Below are 22376 nucleotides of genomic sequence, written 5' to 3' on the forward strand. Positions count from 1 at the left end.
GTACAAAATAGGGCCGGGGATTTGGCTCAGTGGTTGAGTGCCCCTGAGTTCAATCCCCCGTTTACTGGCTATGTCAGCAGTTGTCTCTAATCCCCCAAAAGCTGACAATAAAGTGAAAAAGACAGATTACTTAGTTTTTAGATGCTTTATCTTAAAAATGCTATATCTTTAAATCTTTATACATTACTAAGGTTCAATAAAAATAATTCTCAGGGCTGGGGTTGTGGCTCAGCAGTGGAGCGCTCACCTACCACATGCGAGGTGCTGGGTTCGATCCTCAGCACCACATAAAAATAAATAAATAAAATAAAGCTATTGTGCCCATCTACAACTAAAAAACAATATTTAAAAAAAATCATTCTCATCATTCAATCAGACATCACAGAAAATCTGTTAACATTACAAGCCGTCACCGAAATACATACTTAGACAATATCACGGGATCTTCCAGGGAAGTCAATGAAATGCATTCTGGGACACTGTTGGCTGCATCTGGAAGCTGGGCCTGACTGACTGAGGCTGACGCTACCATGACAGTGTTCTCTTCATCTACAGTGTTGACTGAGATATTGTTACTCGTCATAGTGTACACTGAAGGAAATGTGGAACTGGTCCTACTTTCACTTTGGAATGCATGATTCTTCCAAGAGTCCATTGATGAGGCTTTTGCATTTGAAGGATATTTTGGAAATCCGGATAACTGAGAAGTGATATTGCTTGCTTGTGAAAATGAGTCGATGTCAGAGTGACTAGATACACTTGGTTCCAGAACAGAGTCTGGTGAAAAGGATATTCTGTCATCAAGAGCATTCAAAGAGCCATGTGGTTGAATCCCCGAAATCTGCTGATTTGGCTTCATATGCAACGTCGGATCTAGAGTAAGGACCTAGAAATAAGACAGACAACCAGAAGTTTCCCTTGGCACACTCAGGCATTTTGCTCGCCTTCAGTGAGTAGGCTTTACACCTCCTGGGGACAAGGAAGCTCACGGTAAGAGTCAGCGTCAGAAGCATCTTCCATTTCCACTCAGCAGTGACAACTCTACCTCTGGAAGATGGTTTGGGTTGGAAGCAGAAGTGAGATTCCTCTCAGGTAACTGCTTGTTTTCCCTTTGCTTTTTATGATAAATATCCTTCAGTGATAGGAGCTTCATCTCATTACTAGTATTAGACTTAAAGATATGAAACAAAATTATTTAACTGGTATCATCAACAATGAAAAAAATTTACTGACATCAAGATAAGAACCATAAAAATTTTTTGAAAGACTTTTAAATAAATTGAAAATCTAGACAGTCAGATTAAGAATACAAGTTTGGAAGCTGAATTTCCTATGTTAAGTTGCTTCAGAATTAAAAAATTTCATATCTCCTAACAATGAGTACCAAGAGGACAATTTGAACCTAAATTATTTAGCAGCCTATGAATACTTCCAAAGAATATGACCCCTTGGTAATTCCTGTTACAATTTGGATTCTGAATATCCCCAGAGGCTGATGTGTTGAAGGATGATCCCCAGCTGACAGCGCTACTGGGAGGTGAGGCCTGGTAGAAAGAAGTCAGGTTCGGGGTGGGCCCTTTTAAGGAGATGTTGGGACCCTGGACCTTTCCTTTTCCTTTGTGCCCCTTGGCATCCAAGGCAGGCAGTACTCTCTGCCACAAGCTCCTGCCATGACATACAACCTCACCACAGGCCCCAAAGCAACACAGCCAAGCAATCACAAACAAACCTCTGAAAGCAAGAGCCAAAAAAAACCTTTCCTCCCTTAAGTTGATTATCTTACTTATTTTATTACAGCAATGCAAAGCTGACTCCAACACCCCTCCCACTTAAAAAAGAACCAAGTTTTCAGGTAAGGAAAAAAACCTCACAATGACTGACTGAAGCAGGACAAGAAAACTTCTGGCCAAATTGATTTCAGGTGACATGGGGACAAGTATACAGAGATAGAATTCCTCATCTACTTGGTAATATTTATTATTTTTTTTAAGAATTGGCAGATAATAAAAAAATAAAGAGGGGCTGGGATTGTGGCTCAATGACAGAGCGATTGTCTTGTACATATAAGGCCCTGGGTTCGATCCTCAGCACCACACATAAATAAATAAATAAAGGTATTGTGTCCATCTACAATTTAAAAAAATTAAAGAAAATAAGTTAATCAATAAAAATAAACTTCTTTAATTATTAAAATAAGACTCAACACTAATTTCTAAAGCTTAAAATCATTCTCAAGCATTCTGAGGACCATCCTCAGCAAATTAGTGAGACCCTGTTTCAAAATAAAAACAGTTGGGGATATGGCTCAAGGGCTTTACTATGCTATAAATGTCACAGAATTACTATAAAGCTTTAAATAGTAAATCTTTAGGGTTGTATTATTTCAAGGTGGAACCCATAGGTTGTGACACAGGTACCAATTAAACCTAGGCCTCAAATTTAAACTGTGGACGTTACCGCAAATGAAATTATAGATCCAACAAGAAATCTACTGATAGGATATTCATCATACAGCTTTGAGCTTATGTCTCATTTCCAGACCTACAAAGCCTGCAGTGTACCAGGAATCCTTTCTGTTTTTATGTTGCCCAGGATGGCCTCAAATTCCTGGGATTACCAATTCTCTACCTAACCTCCCAAGTAGGTGGGACCACAGGTCCCATCACACCTGGCTTACCATGAATTAATATTTTTTAATAAAACCTATAACCAGGGGCTGGGGCTGGGGCTCAGCGGTAGCACACTTGCCTGGCATGTGTGAGGCACTGGGTTTGATTCTCAGCACCACATATAAATACATAAATAAAATAAAGGTTTATCAACAACTTTAAATAAATAAATAAATAAATAAATAAAACCTATAACTAGCTTTTGAACAGGACAATTAATTATACTTTTTAGGGGCTGGGGATGTGGCTCAAGCGGTAGCGCGCTTGCCTGGCATGCGTGCGGCCCGGGTTCGATCCTCAGCACCACATACCAACAAAGATGTTGTGTCTGCCGAGAATTAAAAAATAAATATTAAAAATTCTCTCTCTCTCTCTCTCCTCTCTCACTCACTCTTTAAAAAAAAAAATTATACTTTTTATGCATGCATTAAAGACATTAATCTGTTAAAAACTAAACCTTTACAATGTACAATTCCCATAATCCTGTTTTGGAATTCTACTCAGTGACCATAAGGCCCTTCACAAGTCCTGAAGTTCATGACAAGTAGCAGCACTCCAGCTATAGGCTACAGCCTGAAGAGTCCCCGCCTGGTGGCCTGAGTGAGCAGCTGGCATTCACACTTAGAGCTCATGACAATAAGGTGCTATTTTCACTACTTTTATGATATTCTTTTCTTTCATATTTTAATATTCTGAAGTGAGAATGCCTCCGGTAGTTAATGGCATCTTTCAATTGCTTTAAGTCAAATAACAGTTGTGACATAATGGTCACTGCCTGCTCATAAGCAAATATCAAAACCATCAAAACTTTTCAAATAGGTCTTAGCAGCTTAGAATAAAAATCTTGGAGACTACAAAGGAATTTCTGAGAGCCCTTATTTAAGGAAAGGGTTAACCACCCATGTTTAGCAATGATTTTTATAGGGGAGTCAAAAGCAAGCCATTACTATAGGTAAAACTCAGTACCATTGCCTTTTTTTTAAAGAAATGTCGAACCACTGGGTGTGGTGGCACACACACCTATAATCTCAGCACCCTGGGAGGCTGAGGCAGGAGGATTGAAAGTTTAGGACCAGCCTCAGCAAATTAGTGAGACCCTATCTCAAAATAGTTGAGGACACAGCTGCATGGTAAAGCATCCCTGGGTCTAATTCCCAGCACCAGAAGGAAAAAAAAAAAAGAGAATTGTTCAATCACCATTTCAACCATTGAATCACTGTTGGTGGTGGAAAGATATGTAGAAAAACATGGAAACCAACACTGAATTGAAAAGAAAAGCGTTATTTTGAAACAGGGTCTCACTAGTTTATCCCACCTCCCCAAAATTCATTTAACTCTTGTGTTCATCTGTCTGTTTCTTCCCTGAAGTTTGGGATATTAGTTCCAGTCACTTTCTGAGTCTGATACTTACAAATACCTTGATGTCCCCACTACCCGGTCTGTTCCTACATGTCACTATTTTTTTACCTCACCATTGGCTTCTTAGATTCTCTCTCCTTTCCCAGTCTACTGTCTCTCATTACCTGATCAAAATACAGAAATAAAGTATGTACATCACACACACATCCAAGATGGTATTATTTATTTGGTTATTCTGAAGTAAATAAAATGTTTACAGAAAGAAATATTATTTTCTTATTCAAAGAAAACAGAGCAAATTAATTTGCCCATAATTATGATACAAATGGATCAGTGGGAGATGTGACAGAATGGAAAATCAATATCAGAAGATCTTGGAAAAAGGGAAGTCGTTAATAGCTGAAGACAGGCATGAAAGCATTTCATTTAGTTTCACAACACTAACTGGTCATTTTTAATTCCATTTTAATAAGTAAGCTTTCTAAAATCACACAGGCAATAAACGTCAGACACAATTCATAAGCAAAGGAATATGAGTCTAATACAGAACTTACAACGGAGAACTTAACTACAGTCACAAAACACAAACACACCCACATACGTTCATTACCTGGTTCGGTGACACGTCTGCCAAGGTGCAGGGTACAAATGTCTTCTCTAAAGATTGAGGCAGACAGCGATACATGTCCTTCTCCTCCAGCTTCCAGTAGGTCAGTCCTGACATGACAAATGCACAGAACAACAAGGAGTGAGGAGAGAGCAAAAGTGCTTTCTAAAATAACTAGTACTATGTAAGGAAGATGAAAAATAGCAAGGAACTAGCTTCTGGCTACCTGGGGAAAGCAAGCTGAATTTTTATAAAGAATCAAATAAATGCCTTACCATGTCAGAATCCTGACTTAATGATGCAAATATTAAAACAGATATTATTAAAAGCCAAATGAATTAGTGCAACTTAAAATACATTTTGCAGGTGTGGGTACCAGGGATTGAACTCATGGGCACTCAACCACTGAGCCACATCCCCAGCCCTATTCTGTATTTTATTTAGAGACAGGCTCTCACTGAGTTGCTTAGGGCCTCATGCACCACCGTGCCTGGCTTAAAATATATTTTACTTTTTTATTTATTTTATTTTTTTCTTTTTTTAGTTGTTGATAGACCTTTATTTATTTTACATGGTGCTGAGAATCGAACCCAGTGCCTCACACATGCCAGGCAAGTGCGCTACCACTGAGCCATAGCCCCAGCCCTTAAAATACATTTTAAAACAGACAATGTCTTTTACTGTGCCAGGCTGCGAGGCAGAAGGAATGAGAAGTGAACAAGTGCAGGATACACAGGAGATTGCAAGATGACAAGCACTCAGCGCAAAGTTTCATAATAGGATAAATGGCTCAGGGAGGAGGCAGGACTATTTTCATAGGGTGATCAGGGTTGGCTAGCTGAGAGGGTAGCGATTACTAGGTATGTGGCCATTTTCACCATTCGAGGAAGTCTCCCCACATGGAGAGAAGAACACTTTCAACAGAGGAAGCAGTTGATGAGAAAGCCCTGAAATGAGAACTTGGCTTGCGCTGGAGCAGGCATGCTGGGCTTCCTGGATCTCTGTTATCCTGAGGAAACAGGGAACCACTGCAGGCCTTAGGGCAGAGGAGTTGCATACCTAACATATCTTCTGAAAGGACCCCTTTGACCACTCCGCTGAGGACAGGTTGGAGGATGAAGGGGGGGGAGGGGGAAGCAAGGGCTGTCAGGAAGCTTGCAGAAATGGGGAGGGGAGGCCTTCCACGGGTGGCAGCAGGGAAGGAGGTGAATCCGGCTTGGATCCTGTGATACCTGTAAGGTAAAGCTAATCCATCCTCATAAATTAGATGTGGGAAATAAAGAAAAAGGAAAAAAAGGAAGGGAGCCCTAATATATAAAGATGAGAAGAGCTACCTAAACTTGTCAGCCACTCAGACCAGAATAGCTCACCAAGGATTGCACAAAATGGCTCACAGAGGCTCTGAATTTATTAATTCATTCTGGAGAAACTTAAAAAGGCTGAGATGATTTTTGCAGCCATTTGAAATTGTTGCAAAAGTACCTCATTCCTCTGTCCTTACAGACTTATTAATGCAAGCAAGAAAGTCATGGCTACCAGGGGATGCCACAACATGTGGCGCCTTCACACAAACCATACTCCTACCCTATGTGTGGTATCACCATGGAGTGGGAAATGCAGCCAGCTGCAAAAAAAACTAAACCAACAAACCAGAACCTTGCGGGCAAAAGGAAAAAAAAAATCCAAAAATTAAAAGTTTTCCATACCTGTTCCTGAATCAGACATCCACGAGCTTGGATCTTCGTCTGGTTTAGAGAGGTAAAAAGCACGAGGGTGTGCAGCAGCAGCAGCAAAATCAGACTGCAAGTCAAGAAAGAAAACACCAGACCACTAAAATCACTGCATACACACCACTGACCCAATGAGTGACTACCAGCACCACACCAGGTAAAGACCTACAGCGTGTCCATGGGGAAGAAGGTCCTGCTTTCCCTAGTTATAAAAGCACAAAGCAAGAGGACCAACAGTGAAGGACTTTCCTGCCCCTGTGTAATTCATAAGTTCATTCTGGTTCTCTGTGAAACTACAAAGAGAAAACTTGAGTCTAATGAGTTCAGAACAAAAATGTATTTATCATTTGCTGTCTACTTCCAAAAGAGATTTGAGGTGCCTGAAATTAAAGGATAAAAATGAATGTTTAACAATTTTTTTTGTTACAACTATAACAAATCAAATTAATTCTGAAGATCACATATCAATAATATGAACCTTAAATAGTAAAGTATTTCTTACACACAATTGGTTATGAGACACAAAAAAGGCTAAAAATGCTTATTATCATCCATTCTGATAAAAATACTGTATTAACTTCTCTTCACAATCTCTCTGATTGCCACAAGAAATCTATTTCCAAACAGAGATATGTATCATGGATATTTCCATAGAACCTTTATTTAGTTTTATTTATTTATTTATTTATATTGGGTGGGGGTGCTGGGGGTTGAATACAGAGGTGCTTTTCCATGGAGTTACATCCCCAACCCTTTTTATTTTTGAGACAAGGTCTTGCTAAGTTGCTGAGGGTCTCACTAAATTGCTAAGACTGGCCTCAAACTTGCAATCCTCCTGCCTCAGCTTTCCAAATTGCTGGGATTACAGGTGTACGCCACCACACCTGGCCCCATGGAAGCTTTTCTTATCAGTTCCTCCATCATGAAAGTTTTCATTCCCGTTAAAAAGTTTTGGTTTTTTTTTTAATTTTAATTTTTGGTAGTGGGGCTTGAACCCAGGAGCACTGTACCACTGAGCTACATTCCCAGTCCTTTTTATTTTTTGAGACAAGGCCTCACTAAATTCCTGAGGTTGGCTTCAAACTTGTGATCCTCTTGCCTCAGCCTCCCAAGTCACTGGGATTACAGGCATGTGCCACTGTGCCTGGAACTCCACCATTTTTATAAAGTGATAATGCTAGAATCTAAAAGTAAGCTTAAATTTGTCTCCAATACTTCTGGATAGTATTAATTAGGTAGAAATGCATCTTTCAATAGCTTCCACCTTGTAAATCCTAGTTTATTGACTCCTTGAGGTCACAGGAAAACAGATCTTATCCTTGACTCACAGAGGTTTTCAAATTTAAAATGTTGTGGCCAGGCGCCATGGTGCACACCTGTAATCCCAGCAGCTCAGGAGGCTGAGACAGGAGGATCACGAGTTCAAAGCCAGCCTAGCAAAAGTGCTAAGCAACTCAGTGAGACCCTGTCTCTAAATAAAATACAAATATAGGGCTGGGGATGTGGGTCAGTAGTTGAGTGCCACTGAGTTCAATCCCTGGTACAAAAAAAAAAAAAAAAAAAAAAAAAAACAGAAAAGAAAAATGAAACATGGTTTCCAGAGGTTGATATACTCCCTGGGCTAACCCTCAGCAACTAAACAACTTTTCTACATGGGGAAATCCACCCAGGTCACCTCACTCACATTCTCTGACTCTGCCCAGCCCTCTTAAAAGTCTTTAAATTGTATTTGCTTATGACCACTCATGCAGTCACTGCAGGAGCAACAGTAACTGAGATGGCAACACTTTATCTACAAGAGGACGTTAATCACACGAGCCTATAAAGCACCATTCAGCCTCTTTTTTTTCAAGAGACAAATTCCTCAATCTACTTCCTTTCTTAAAACTCTTACCTGGAGCTGTGGTTGTGGCTCCAGTGGTACAGCACTTGCCTAGCATGTGGAGGCCCTAGGTTCGATCCTCGCTCGGCACCACATAAAAATAAAGGTATTGTGTCCATCTACAACTAAAATAAAAATTAAAAAAAAAAAAAAAACTCCTACCTATTGGACCAGGAAAGGTGGCTGGAGAAGTCCAAATCTAACAATCCCAAGTAGAATACTTCTCCCCGCTGCACTGAAGCACAAGCTTCAGTGCACTGGGTGGACACCATAGGCACAGGGCTCCCTGCACACAGCAGCTTGCCCACAGAAGGCAGACAAGGCACCACTGAAGAAAACATGTCCTGCTCTGGAGGAAAATATAAGCATGGTGCAACAAAAAGCCCTTCTAAAACATAAACCCTCTGAGCTCAAGAAGCCAGTCCAAGCTGAGCACGAGGGTCTGCTAATCATGCAAGTCAAGGGGCCCCTCTGGAGAAACACTCAGAAGTCCTACAGCCTGGGAAATGGGTGACTCACTTCTATCCAAGACAAAGGACCAAGGAAACAAAGAACAACTTGAACTCTAGAAAACACTATTGCTAAACAATATACAATTTCAAGATGTACTTCAAAGCAGCTATTACTCAAAATAAACCAGCACTGTGCAAAAAGAAAATTAGATCAGAAGAGAATCTGACAAGCATTCCCCCTTTAGAATGAAACTGAAAACAACAGGGAAAGAGGATCAAGAGGAAAGTGCCCACTCTGTGAAGCCAGAATTATGCAGGAAGAATGCATTTCAAGTGTGCTGCCTCTGATTCACCAACCAGCACACCTCAAAATCATTCAAAGTTCAGAAATACAAAGAAACTTGATTTACCCCAAATAATTCAATACCAAATATATCATTCACCTAAAAAAATGAAAAATTAAACATGCATAGGAGATGACCAAAAAAAAGGTTTTGAAAAGACTCAGAGGGGACCATCACCTCTTGCCAGATTCTTGGCTGCCCTGCAGATGCCAGGGGAGAGATGCTGTCAGAAGGGCATTTCTGAGCAACAGGCAGGCAGCGGTAGCAAATCAAATTAATTTGATTCACCCTTGACCTGAGGAGGAAAGTTAGGCTGGCCAGCCTTTCCCAAACTGCATTGCACATAGGAATCACCTGAGGAGCTTTTAAAACTCCTCAAACACAGGTTATCCCCCACGCCAAGGCAGTCAGGACTCCTGGGCCTGGCAGCCGAGATAAGTATGTTTTTCCACCTCCTCAGGTGGTTCTAATGTGCAGAAAAGTTTGGGAACTACTGGACTACATCAAATATAGACTGAGATTCAATCACAAAACACAACAAAAAAACCCACTGAATCCACCAAATACATAACACAAAGGAGAAAAGTCTTGAGGCTGGGGGTGTTGCTCAGCAGTAAAGCAGGTATTTAGTACACTTGAGGCCATGATGTCAATCCCCAGTACCAAAAAAAAAAATTTTAGAGATGGGAGTTTCAGTTTTGGCCTTCCAAACAACAGAAGAAACTACATTAGAGAACATTCTCCATTTATGCCACGTATAAAAAGAACAACATCAAAAAAAGCGGTTTTTATCTGTCTCCAAAAGTTTGCATGCTATCACACACACAAGGACAGCCCATCCTTGATAGCATATGAGTCAAAAGAACAGAACTGCCCAGGAGGCACCAAAGGGCTTTTCTAGGTTACAAAAGTTTTTATGTTTCATGCAGCTGTATTCACCTTCACTTCCCTCCTCCTGAACACAAATCTGAAAAAGTTCAAAGAAGGATGATATTAGAAAGCCTAATATCACACGTTGAAAAGAGAAATAAGGGGTTTGGGGATGTAGCTCAGGAGTGGCATGCTTTCCTAGCACACATGAGGACCTGTGTTCAGTCCCCAACACCAAAAATAAAATACAAAAAAGACCAGACCTTGCAATTTCAACATATTTTTTTTTTAAAGAGAGAGAGAGAGGAGAGAGAATTTTTTTTTTATATTTATTTTGTTTAGTTCTCGGCGGACACAACATCTTTGTTGGTATGTGGTGCTGAGGATCGAACCCGGGCCGCACGCATGCCAGGCGAGCGCGCTACCGCTTGAGCCACATCCCCAGCCCATATTTTTTTAAAGAGAGAGAGAGAGAGAACTTCAACATTTATTTTTCAGTTTTCGGCGGACACAACATCCCTGTTTGTATGTGGTGCTGAGGATCGAACCCGGGCCGCATGCATGCCAGGTGAGCGCGCCATCGCTTGAGCCACATCCCCAGCCCCGCAATTTCAACATATTATACTAAGTAATGCTGTTCTATGATACTTGAGACCAACAAAGGCTATACCAAAATACTGAAACTTGGCCAAGTGCAGTGGCACGTGACTATAATCCCAGCAGCTCGGGAGGCTGAAGCAGGAAGATCGAGAGTTAGAGATATAGCTCAGTTGGTAGAGTGCTTGCCTCACATGCACAAGGCCCTGAGTTCAATCCCCAGCTCCACACACACACACAAAAAAAAGAACAAAATAGGGCTAGGGATGTGTGGCTCAATGGTTAAGTGCCCAGGAGTTGAATTCCTGGTATCCCACCCACCCTCCCCCGCCAAAAAAAAAAAAAGTACTGAAACTTACTCCATGTCTGGAACTCTTTAATGAGCTACTAAACTGGCATGGGGGCCACAATCAATTTAAACATTCAATCTCTTGTAATTTGGATTACAAATTCATATTTGTCCAAATTTCAATATCTTTATAAAGGCATCTTAAGGCTTCAATACATAGAGTACTACTCCTTACAACTTAATAGTAATATGAATTATTTGAAGGGTTTTTCTGCTGTTTGTTTGGGGTGCTGGTGATCAAACTCAGGGCCTCAAATGTGCTAGGCAAGTACCCCATCACTGAGCTCCACTCACAGCCCTGAAGGGTTTTATTAAACCATTAAATGGGTTACTCTCAGGCTAAATGTAAACATTCACAGTTCACAAAGAAAGAAGACCCTTACAAATGATCCATGCTTGTAGTATTTTATCCCTCATGAGCTAATTTCCAGGCTACAAAAGAAGCAATATTTACAGCAAGTCATTATGTTCAATCTTTTGAAATAAAAGAAAAATTTGTAATTGAACAATTAACAAGAAAGAGCAAAAAAAAAATTATGACACTGAGAATTCGGCAAGCCCAAGAGCTCAGGCAGCCAGAGAGGGGACCAGCACCTACCTTCTCATTGGGAGGTCTCTTGCTATGCTCACTCCCCTGCTTAGACTTTGAACATCCATCCTCTATATGTGCTCTCTTGGCTTGGTTCTGCTTCAGCTTTTGTGCCCATGATGTTATGGATTTACTATTAAAGAAGAGAAAGCCAAGATACTTTTTTTAGATACTGTCTTTCACATATAAGGGAAAACACAATAAATACTGCTTCAGTGGGAAATGCTTGGAGTTGTTTTTCTAGTAGGGGAAAGATGATGGGTTTTTAGTTATTCACCTAAATTTCTTTTTTCAATTTCTAATTACCAAAGGCAAAGAAAGCAAAGAGACTAACAGTGATTAACAATACATATAGGGGGCTGGGGATGTGGCTCAGCGGTAGTGCACTCGCCTGGCATGCGTGTGGCCCGGGTTCAATCCTCAACACCACATACCAATGAAGATGTTGTGTCCACCAAGAACTAAAAAAATAAATATTAAAAAAAATTCTCTCTCTCTTAAAAAAAATTAAAAAAAAAAACAATACATATAGTCCATGGCCATGGACAAGAACAAAAACCAAAACACACCCCCCAGCACTTCAAGTACTAAATATTATCTCTACTGTTAAAGCACACTTATTAGGCCTGTGGCACACGCCTGTAATCCCAGCAGCTCAGGAGGCTAAGACAGGAGGATCGTGAGTTCAAAGCCAGCCTCAGCAAAAGCAAGGTGTTAAGCAACTTAGTGAGACACTGTCTCTAATAAAATACAAAACAGCTCAGTGGTCCAGTGCCTCCGAGTTCAATCCCCAGTACCACCCCCTCTCACCCCCAAAAAGACAGGAGAATTACAGTTTTGAGGACAGTGACTTAGTGAGACACTGTCTAAATTTTAAAAAAAGGGGGGGGGTGGCTGGAGATGTACTTCAGTTCCCTGGTTCATAAAAAAAGAAAGAAAAGGGCTGGGGATGTGGCTCAAGCAGTAGCGTGCTCGCCTGGCATGCGTGCGGCTCAGGTTCGATCCTCAGCACCACATACAAACAAAAATGTTGTGTCCGCTGAAAACTAAAAAATAAATATTAAAAAAATTCTCTCTCTTTAAAAAACAAAAAAGAAAGAAAAAACACACTTATTACATATATGAAGACACGAATGGTGTGACTATACTTTGTGTACAACTAGAGAAATAAAAAATTGTTGGGCTGGGGATGTGGCTCAAGCAATAGCACACTCGCCTGGCATGTGCGCGGCCCGGGTTCGATCCTCAGCACCACATACAAAGATGTTGTGTCCGGCAAATACTAAAAAATAAATATTAAAATTCTCTCTCTCCCCCCCTCTCTTCTCACTCTCTCTTTAAAAGAAAAAAAAATTGTGCTCCGACTGTGTAATATGAATCGAAATGCATTCTGCTATCATGTATAACAAATTAGAATAAACTTATTAATTTAAAAAAGAACATAATCATTGGCAAAGATGAATAATTATACTTGAGGAGGGTAATAAGATTTGTGTTGCTATCGCTAAGCACCTTTAGCTGACACATCTGACGTGAAGATATTAAACTGAAAATTTAGGGTAAACTCCAAAATTATACAAGATTATTATTTTATTTATTTATTTATTTATTTTTACAAACGAGTATGGGGCTGGGGTTATGGTTCAGCAGTAGAGCACTAGCCTAGCATGTGGGAGGCCCTGGGTTCAATCCTCAGCATCACATAAAAGTAAATGAATAAAATAAAGGTATCTATCTACAACTAAAAATATTTTTTAAAAAAACAGTATGTGTGTACATAAGTTTTGGTTTCAAATCACATGAACATGAGTGACAAAATCCCACTAGTAATGTAATTATTATAATTTGTTAAGTTTTTAGCAAATTTGTATATTAGTCACTGTAAGAAACATAAAAAATATTTTTCTGGCAAGGCCTCCTATCTTAAGATTTAATAGTCTTATAATATTGCAAATGGGAAGAAAGTCAAATGTTCTTAGTATATAGCAGACTTTATTTCAATTTTCTACATGCAACAAATAAAAAATCAATTTAATGATAAAATTGTTACTTCTTTTTTTTTTAATTTTTAGTTGTTGATGGACTTAGTGTCTTTATTTTTATGTGGTGCTGAGAATCGAACCCAGTGCCTCATGCATGCTAGGTGAGCACACTACCACTAAGCTACAACCCCAGCCCTAAAACTGTTACATATTTTTTTAAAAAATCTTATTCTCTTACAGTCCAGTTAAGAGAAACTGTATTTACTAGATTCTGAATGTAATCAACGAGTAAAAATCCTCTTGAATGATGGAGAAATTCTACTTACCTATCTGCTTTTCCACTGTATACTTCAGAAATCTTATTTTCACCAAGAAAATTATGTTCAAATTCATCAGGAAAACTGGAAATATCTTCCTTTAAAGATTCACAAAACTCTTCGGGAGATTGTGCATAAAAACTGCCATTTCCTGCGCCATCTACAGGCGAATCTGTCTGCACTCCTGGTGCTGGGAATTGTCCCTTGGGAAGGCCTGTGTGCTCCATGAGCTCTGCAGGGTCCTTGGATTTGTAGGTGTTCAATTCTGAGATACAAAAGGTGCCATACCCACTGCTCACAGAGCTGCCGTCCACATTGCAGTCTGGCTGTGATGTGGACATTTCTTGTTGCATCTCGGGCTCCTTAGGCTCGGGATAACTAATAACAGATTCATTTCTTTCACTATTTTCAGAAAAAAAACCCATCTGACTTTCTGAAAATAATTGTTTGCTTGAAGGACTTTTATCACTGGAAGCCCAGGAACCATTACTGATCTGCAATTTGACTAAATTTCTGATCTCCTCCTGTATACGCTGCAGACAAGAAGTTAAAGATTGGGTAAGAAACTATATTCACATCACATTTTTACAAATGTTATAAAAATGCCATGTTTACAATATATCACTCTAAACATATCTTTAGTTCACAAAAAAATTGATATAAAGTATAAATTGTTTTGCTGAAAATCTTATAAATACTAAAAACAAAAAAAAGAAAATCAATATAAATGATTACTTACTTGAATTTGGTTGTGGAACTGTTCTTGCTGAGCAACTATTTGTTCTTGGCATTGTTTTTCCACCAAATTGAACAGCTGTAACCACCTAGTCTATTTAATTATAAAATATCTTAGTTAAAAAAATTTTAACTATTTCACAGAAAAATTCCTTCAATGTGATATGGCTTTTTAAAAATAAAGATTTTAATTTAAAGTTTATAAGCAAAATTAGTTTTTTTTAAATATTTAATACAAAAATATAAAGACAAGAAGCTTGGGTACCACCAACTCTCCCCCACTTTTTTTTCCCCCTGCTGCGGTTCTGTGGAATGAACCCAGGAGCACTCTACAACAGAGCTACTCCCCCCATCCTTTTTATTTTATTTTATTTTTTTTGAAACAGGGTCTCACTAAATTGCCCAGGCTAGCCTCCAACTTGCAATCTTCCTACCTCAGCCTCCCATATCACTCAGATTATAAGAATACATCTAGTTACCCCCTTAAAAAAAAAAAATTCTACGTGTAGATGGACAACATGCCTTTATTTGTTTATTTTTGTGGTTTTGAGGATTTAACCCAGTGCCTTATGCATGCTAGGCAAGCACTCTGCCTCTGAGCTATAGCCCCAGCCCATCGTTACCCCTTTTTTATGTAACCTGCAATATGGATAAATAGAAGGTGTGGGTAATGTTTTTGTTGAATAATGCTCAAGATAGACTGTCCCTGTTTTTCAGTAGAGCGCAACTTTATTAGATCTAAAGCCTTACACACAAGTTTTCTTTTCACTGTTACTTTGGGGTATGTGTGTGTGTGTGTGTGTGTGTGTGTGTGTGTTTGTACTAGGGACTGACCTAGGGCCTCACACATGCTAGTCAAATCCTCTACCACTGAATAACATATCCCTAAAGCAACTGTTACTTTTTTTTTTTTTTTTTTTTTTTTTTTTTGCAGAACTGGGGATTGAATTAAGGGGCACTTTACCACTACAACCCCAGTCTTTTTTTATGAGATGGGGTCTCACTAAATTGCCCAGGCTGTATTGAACTTGTGATCCTCCTACCCCAGCTTTCAGAATAGCTGGGTTTACAGGTGCATGCCAGTTTATTGGGCCTCGCTCTGTTACATTTTTTTTTTTTTATCACAATATAATCTATGATGGGGCTGGGGTTGTGGCTCAGCAGTAGAGCGCTCACTGAGCATGTGTGGGGCACTATGTTCAATCTTCAGCACTACATAAAAATAAATAAAATAATATTTATTTAAAATATATATATATTTTTTTAAATAAATAAATATATATATATATATATATATATATATATATATATAAAATCTATGAATTTGGACTGGGGTTGTGGCTCAGCAGTAGAGCACTCACCGAGCACATGCAAAGCACTAGGTTTGATCCTCAGCACCACACTAAAAAAAATAAATAAAAATAAGGGGGCTGGGGTTGTGGCTCAGTGGTAGAGTGCTTGCCTAGCATGTGTGAGACACTGGGTTCGAATCTCAGCACCACATATAAATAAATTAATATGCAAAATAAAGTCCATCAAAAAATCTTTTAAGGGCTGGGGATGTGGCTCAAGCGGTAGCGCGCTCGCCTGGCATGCGTGCGGCCCGGGTTCGAGCCTCAGCACCACATACAACCAAAGATGTTGTGTCCGCCGAAAACTAAACAATAAATATTTTTTAAAAAAAATTCTCTCTCTCTTTAAAAAAAAAAATTCTTTTAAAACTAACGATAAATAGGGGCTGGGGATGTGGCTCAAGCGGTAGCGTGCTCGCCTGGCATGCGTGCGGCCCGGGTTCGATCCTCAGCACCACATACCAACAAAGATCTTGTGTCCTCTGAGAACTAAAAAAAAATAAATATTAAAAAAAATTTTAAAAAAAAACTAACGATAAATAAATAAATGGGAACAAAAATAAAAATAAAAAAATAAACAATAAAGGTATCATGTCCATCTACAACTAAAAATATTTTTTTTTAAGAGAGAGTGAGAAAGGGACAGAGGGAGAGAGAATTTTAACATTTATTTATTTTTTCTTAGTTCTCGGTGGACACAACATCTTCGTTTGTATGTGGTGCTGAGGATTGAACCCGGGCCGCACGCATGCCAGGCGAGCGCACTACCACTTGAGCCACATCCCCAGCCCACTAAAAATATTTTTAAAAATAATAATTATCTGTGAATTGAAGAAAGGCTGACCTAAAACAATATAATGCAAGGTACAATAGGTACCTGTGGTAAAGTACTAACTAGAAGCTTTAACTCGTAAGCACAACAGCCAAAATACTTCAAAGTGGATTTAGATTTTCCAAAATGAGGATAATTCCATATAAATTACTTAAAATATTAAAGACCAATAATTTTAATTATTAATTACTTTAATAATAATTTTAATGGTAATTTTTAATTATTATTATGGGGGTTCTCAGTTCTCTGAACAAAGATATTTTAGTTCATATTTAATATACAAATGTTTCATCACTAATATATTGTTAAAAAATACTTTTTTTCCTTCTCTTTCCCTCCCTCCTCCCTCCCTTAATCCACTTGCTCAACTCTACTGATCTCCCTTCTATTATTATTATTATCGCTGTTATTTTATTATTTTATTGACTTTATTTTTGAGGTACTGGGGATTGAACTCATGCCAAGCAAGTGCTCTATCACTGAGCTACATCTCCATCCCTAGTATTTTTATTTTAATCAGTGCATTAAAATTATAAGCCATGTTCACCATGGCGTCTTCCTATGTGGACACTGTGTAACATGGTGAACTCACTTCCCATGCCTCCCCCTTTCCCGCTCTCTCCACCTCCTTCCTCTACTCTACTGGTCTCCCTTCTATTTTTGTGAGACCCATCAAAAATACTTTTTTTTATGATGCTGGGGACTGAACCCAGGACCTTGTGCATGCAAGGCAAACATTCTACCAACTGAGCTATAGTCCCAGCCCAAAAATATTTTTGATCACCTTTTTTACATTCAATATTGTTCTCCAACAAACATACCTGACTACTTCCACAATAAGTATTGTGCTCTTCTGAATACAAATTCATAATAGAATTCAGTAGAAGTTCATTTAAATGTAATTATTTTAAAATTATCAAAATAAAACAAAACAAGATACAATACCTCACAGTTTTTCCAAAGTTCCGAATCAGTCTTTCCACTGTTCTGTAGCTCGTGCGTTAAGGAGTTTAGGAACTCAGCTGTACCTTGAATGGCAGAGGGTCTGGTCTTCCCTGAGAAAGAGGATACCCCATTTGTACTACTTCTGTTGAAACATAAATAATTCAAATGGTTTTCTTCATTCTACCAAAGTGTTGAATAATTCAGCAATCCAAGATTTAGCAAAGTAATACAAAACCACTGATATTTAATCCTTCTATTGGTACCTCAATCGTTGAAAATCTGATCATAAGTCTGGTTACAAAAGGAAGACATCAGTAAAATAACAGGCAGTGCTTAGAATTTTTTTTTTAAAAAAACCCAACAGAAAGACCTCTCAGGCATAATGAAAACACTCCAAAGAATCAGCAGGAAATGAGTCTGTGGTAGCGGGTACTAAGCAGTCTCCAGGTGCGGATCTCTATGTTCCAGAGCACTATCTGGGCCTAATTGGAGAATAGCACTTCCCTGTGTAGTGGGGACTCTCTCTCCACTTCCAAAATTACAGTCAAGTCTTGTCACCTGGATGCCCTCATTGGTGTGATGTTCTGGTGCTTATGCCAAGCAAATTAGCAGCAAATATTCAGGACTTATTTAGCCTATTCATTGTGATTCCTTCCAGGAAGACTGATTTTTCCAAACCTAATTAATTCAGATTTGTTTTATAAACACATAAATCATTATTCAGGATACTGAATTTTGTTTAAAATCTAGGCACTGAAAGGTCATTTTAATTTTTATTAATACCCTGCTTTGTTTTTTTTTTTTTTTTAAGAGAGAGAGAGAGAGAGAGAGAGAGAGAGAGAGAGAGAGAGAGAGAATTTTTTAAAATATTTTATTTTTTAGTTTTCGGTGGACACAACATCTTTGTTTGTATGTGGTGCTGAGGATCCAACCCGGGCCGCACGCATGCCAGGCGAGCGCGCTACCGCTTGAGCCACATCCCCAGCCTGATACCCTGCTTTGTTTCACAAAGAATTTGTTAAAAAAAAAAAAAAGAAAAGAAAGAAAGAGAAAGAGAAAGAGGTAATAATGAAAAATAATAGTAAAATAATAGAGTTAGGACAGGTAGAGTATTAAAATTTCAAGGGAAAGAAGAACATGATATGTTGTTCATAAGGGATTTATACAGTTTTAATAATCTAGTTTCATCATGTAGATTTAACTGCCAGTCACAAGGACAAGTTCAAGGCCAGCCTCAGAAACTTAGTAAGACCCTATCTCAAAATAAAAAAATTAAACAGGCTGGAAATGTGGAAAAGAGCCCCTGGGTTCAATCTCAGCACCAAAAAAAACCCCACACCGGGCTGGGATGTACTCAGAGGTAGTGATAGAGGGTCTGCTTAGCATGCACAAGGCTCCAGGTTCCATCCAACACAACAAAACAAAAACAAAAAATCAACTATGGAATAGCTTAAAAATAAGATGCATTTTGTTGACTATTTTGTTATCTCAGAGTCTGTTTTTTGCTTAGTTCCTAATATTTAATTTTAATCTCTACTTTCCAGATTGGTGAGGTATTTCTGCAATACAAGACATTAGTTGTACCATTAATTTAAAATGCAGAAATAATAGTTAGGAAACAAAATTTTTAAACTTTCCAGATTGTTGAGGTATTTCTGCAATACAAGACATTAGTTGTACCATTAATTTAAAATGCAGAAATAATAGTTAGGCAACAATTTTTTTTTTTAAAGAGAGAGGGGAGAGAGAGAGAGAGAGAGAGAGAGAGAGAGAGAATTTTTAATATTTATTTTTTAGTTCTCGGCGGACACAACATCTTTGTTGGTATGTGGTGCTGAGGATCGAACCCGGGCCGCACGCATGCCAGGCGAGCGCGCTACCGCTTGAGCCACATCCCCAGCCCCAACAAAAATTTTTAAATATTCTTATTTACCAAAGCAAAAAATTAAAAATTTAAAAAAGCATAAAGAAACAATTAGCAAAATAAGTTCTTTCTCACAATGTTCCACATGCAAAAACACATTTTTCTAGAAGAAATGAAAAACACAAAAGAACTAAAACTATTCTCAACTTAAATAATTGTTCCTGAACAGTTCCTGATTTTTTTTAACACATTTAAATCAGCAACTATAACACTATTTGGATAAACTGATAAACTATGCAAATAAAGTTATTTTAGTTTATTGTTACAAAATATCTATCCCATTCTTACCTATTAGTATTTAAGCTCAATCCAAGAGAATGGGGAGGATTTTTGATATCAGATTCTACAGATGAAGCTTTTTGTAAGGTTTTCACCAAGTCAAAATCCTCCATAGTGTACAGAAATTGTTATACTCTCTTATTTGAAAATATAGGCTCTTTCACTGTTTGAGGAAACTGAATCCGGGTCATCTTCAGATGCTTCATCGTCTACCGGCATTTTCAGTTGCTAACATTCAGAACTGTGAAATATCCTAAACTTCCTTGAGAGTCTGAAAATGAATGGGGGAAAAATACTTGTACAAAAAGCCACTAACTTAGCAACTGTCCTTTTGTGACTTTGGAAATCTTCACTTCTTTTATAAAATATACATTAAAGACAGCATCAATATTCACAATGGCCAAAATACAGAAACAACCCAAATGTCCATCAACAGAGGCATGGATGATGACAAGTAGCACATTCATATGATGGAGTATGATTCAGCTTTAAAAAGGAATGAAGTATTGGTACATGCTATAACATGAATGAAACACAATGCTAAGTAAAAGTCAGTCGCAAAAACCACATAATGTATGATTCCAATTATATGAAATACTTAAATTGGCAAATTCAGAGACAGAGAGTAGATTAACATTTGTTAGCAGTCGCAGGTAGGAAAGAATCAGAGTGACTGCAATAGGTACAGGGTTTCTTTTGGGGGTAATGAAAAGTTTTGCATTTAGTGATGGTTCTACAGCCTTGTAAATACATCAAAAACCACTGAAACTTACACTTTGAAAAGGATAAATTTTATGGCATGTGAATTATAGATCTCAATTTAAAAATCTACATTAAGGGTGATTTATGAACACAGCAGCATCTTTTTCAGAATTTTGTATTTAATAATCAAGCTTCTAGACACAATCCTATTATGTAACAATTGGAATGCTTACATTCATTGTTCACTTAATAAATTCTTGTTAGTTTCATACAGTGACTAGAAGAACTTAACTGCTTATTATTAAAAAGAGAAAACTGGTAACACGATTGTTTCCCTACTGTCTGAAAGCAAACTTTGCACTATCTAGTCTTTTGTACTCTGTGCATGTATCATTTCTTTAAAAATAAACTATTTGTCAGGTCAACTAAATTTTAACTGAATTATAACTAAACTATTACAATATGCCTCCTTCTTTGCGAATTCAGGCATTTAAAAATAATTGAGGAAACCAGGGGAAAAGAAAGACAAAAGGAGGGGAAAAAAAACAAAAAAACCCTGTGCTGATCACAGTAAGAAGCCTTTAAAGAGTGCAACCGAGGACCATTACCTAGGGCTCCCACTTCCTAGGGCCTGGTTTTAGAAAAGCACTACACCAAAAGCTATCATCTCATCAAGGAAGCATCTCCTTCGGGGACAGGTGTGAAAGCCCAGGGTAACCGGACCGAGCTAAATGCAGGCCTCCCCAGTGGCTCGGCCCAGCACCAATGACAAACGGGGCATTGAACAAGCCAGGGGCTGCCCGCTCCACACCCGAGTCCCAGCCACCCCGCGCCACGCCAGGGGGCCGGATCTGCAACCCCATCTATTACCTCCCCCGCTGAGGCCACCAGGCCACTAGATGCGGTGGAACCCGACGGAAAACCAGAAATTCCGGGTGGCCTCTCCGGTTGGGGCGCGGGGTGGGTGAAGTCAGCAAAACGGGGGAGGGGCTGACATAAGATGCAAAATGTTTTTAAAAAAGGGAAAGTTGATAGGGAATAAATATAGCAACAGAGGCGTTTTTATATTTTTCCAGCAACAAAATCTCCCGCCCCCGCCCCCGCCCCCACGCACTAGAAAACGGGGGTGGGGACAGGGAACACCGGTGGGGCCCTCAGCAGCCGGAGGTGGACAGGGCGTCCTCCCCGCAGGGCGGCCGCGGCACCGCTGCGGGCGGAGGCCACAGCCCCTATTGCTGGAGGCGGCTACCGCGTCAAACCAGAGAGGACAGAAAAGCGCTGGTGGCAGAAACCACCGCGGAGACTCAGGCACCCAGGCACCTTGTCAATTAAAAGAAAGAAATTAATTAATAATAAAAAAGCCCCCCCTGCCCCTCAGAAAGGCCGCTCTGCGATTGGGCCGCGCGGGTGTCACTCAAGGGCACCGAGTCTAGAAAAGGCGCACGCAGCGCTGAAGAACCCCACACGCCAGTGAGCTCTGGCCGGGCTGCTCCCTTGACAGTTGTCTCCCCTCACCCTGGCCCATCTGCGCACTCAGGTGTCCGCTACATCTCGTGCCCCATGCCCCGCGGCCAGCAGCTCTCCGCAGGCAGACTGTCACTTACCTGGCCACCGCTCCCACTGCCGAAGTCAGGGTCGGCCGAGCTGCCTCGCGCGACCGTTAAACTCCAGGGGACGTGCGCGCGTCCGGCGTCTCTCCCGCGATTGGCTGCTCGGAAAGGGGCGGAGATGGCTAAGCGCGGTGCGCGCATCTGCCACCCACTTCCCCGCGCGCCAAACGGGAAGGTTCGAAGCTAGGGGTGTGGGGGGTGGGGCTACTGTCAAGATCTCCCCTCTGATTGGCTCTCTGGGAACCTACCG

At 39.6% G+C, this 22376-nt stretch overlaps 1 protein-coding gene across 8 annotated transcripts in view; it reads right to left on the minus strand.

Annotated features, from left to right (window-relative positions):
• The window catches only part of MPHOSPH9 (M-phase phosphoprotein 9), a 57416-nt gene extending 35142 nt beyond the window's left edge, over positions 1–22274 (minus strand). For 3 of the 8 annotated variants that reach the window (XR_014020881.1, XM_081284620.1, XM_081284621.1), the window contains exons 1-9: positions 22121–22274; positions 19824–20085; positions 17612–17753; positions 14487–14576; positions 13757–14280; positions 11458–11581; positions 6342–6435; positions 4639–4745; positions 426–886 (exon numbers count right to left, since the gene is read on the minus strand). Coding sequence is in view for 7 of the 8 variants with exons in the window: in XM_081284620.1 (XP_081140746.1) it covers positions 426–886; positions 4639–4745; positions 6342–6435; positions 11458–11581; positions 13757–14280; positions 14487–14576; positions 17612–17753; positions 19824–19927 (1646 nt within the window). In the remaining variant the exon portion in view is untranslated. Of the gene's footprint in view, positions 1–425; positions 887–1045; positions 1172–4638; positions 4746–6341; positions 6436–11457; positions 11582–13756; positions 14281–14486; positions 14577–17611; positions 17754–19823; positions 20086–22031; positions 22053–22120 lie in introns of those variants that run through there. The other 5 variants (XM_081284619.1, XM_081284617.1, XM_081284623.1 and 2 more) reach the window with 4 other exon arrangements.
• Positions 22275–22376: the final 102 nt, after the last annotated feature.

The sequence above is a fragment of the Spermophilus citellus genome (assembly GCF_964194105.1).
Source record: "Spermophilus citellus genome assembly, chromosome: 3".
In the NCBI taxonomy this organism is placed as follows: Eukaryota; Metazoa; Chordata; class Mammalia; order Rodentia; family Sciuridae; genus Spermophilus; species Spermophilus citellus.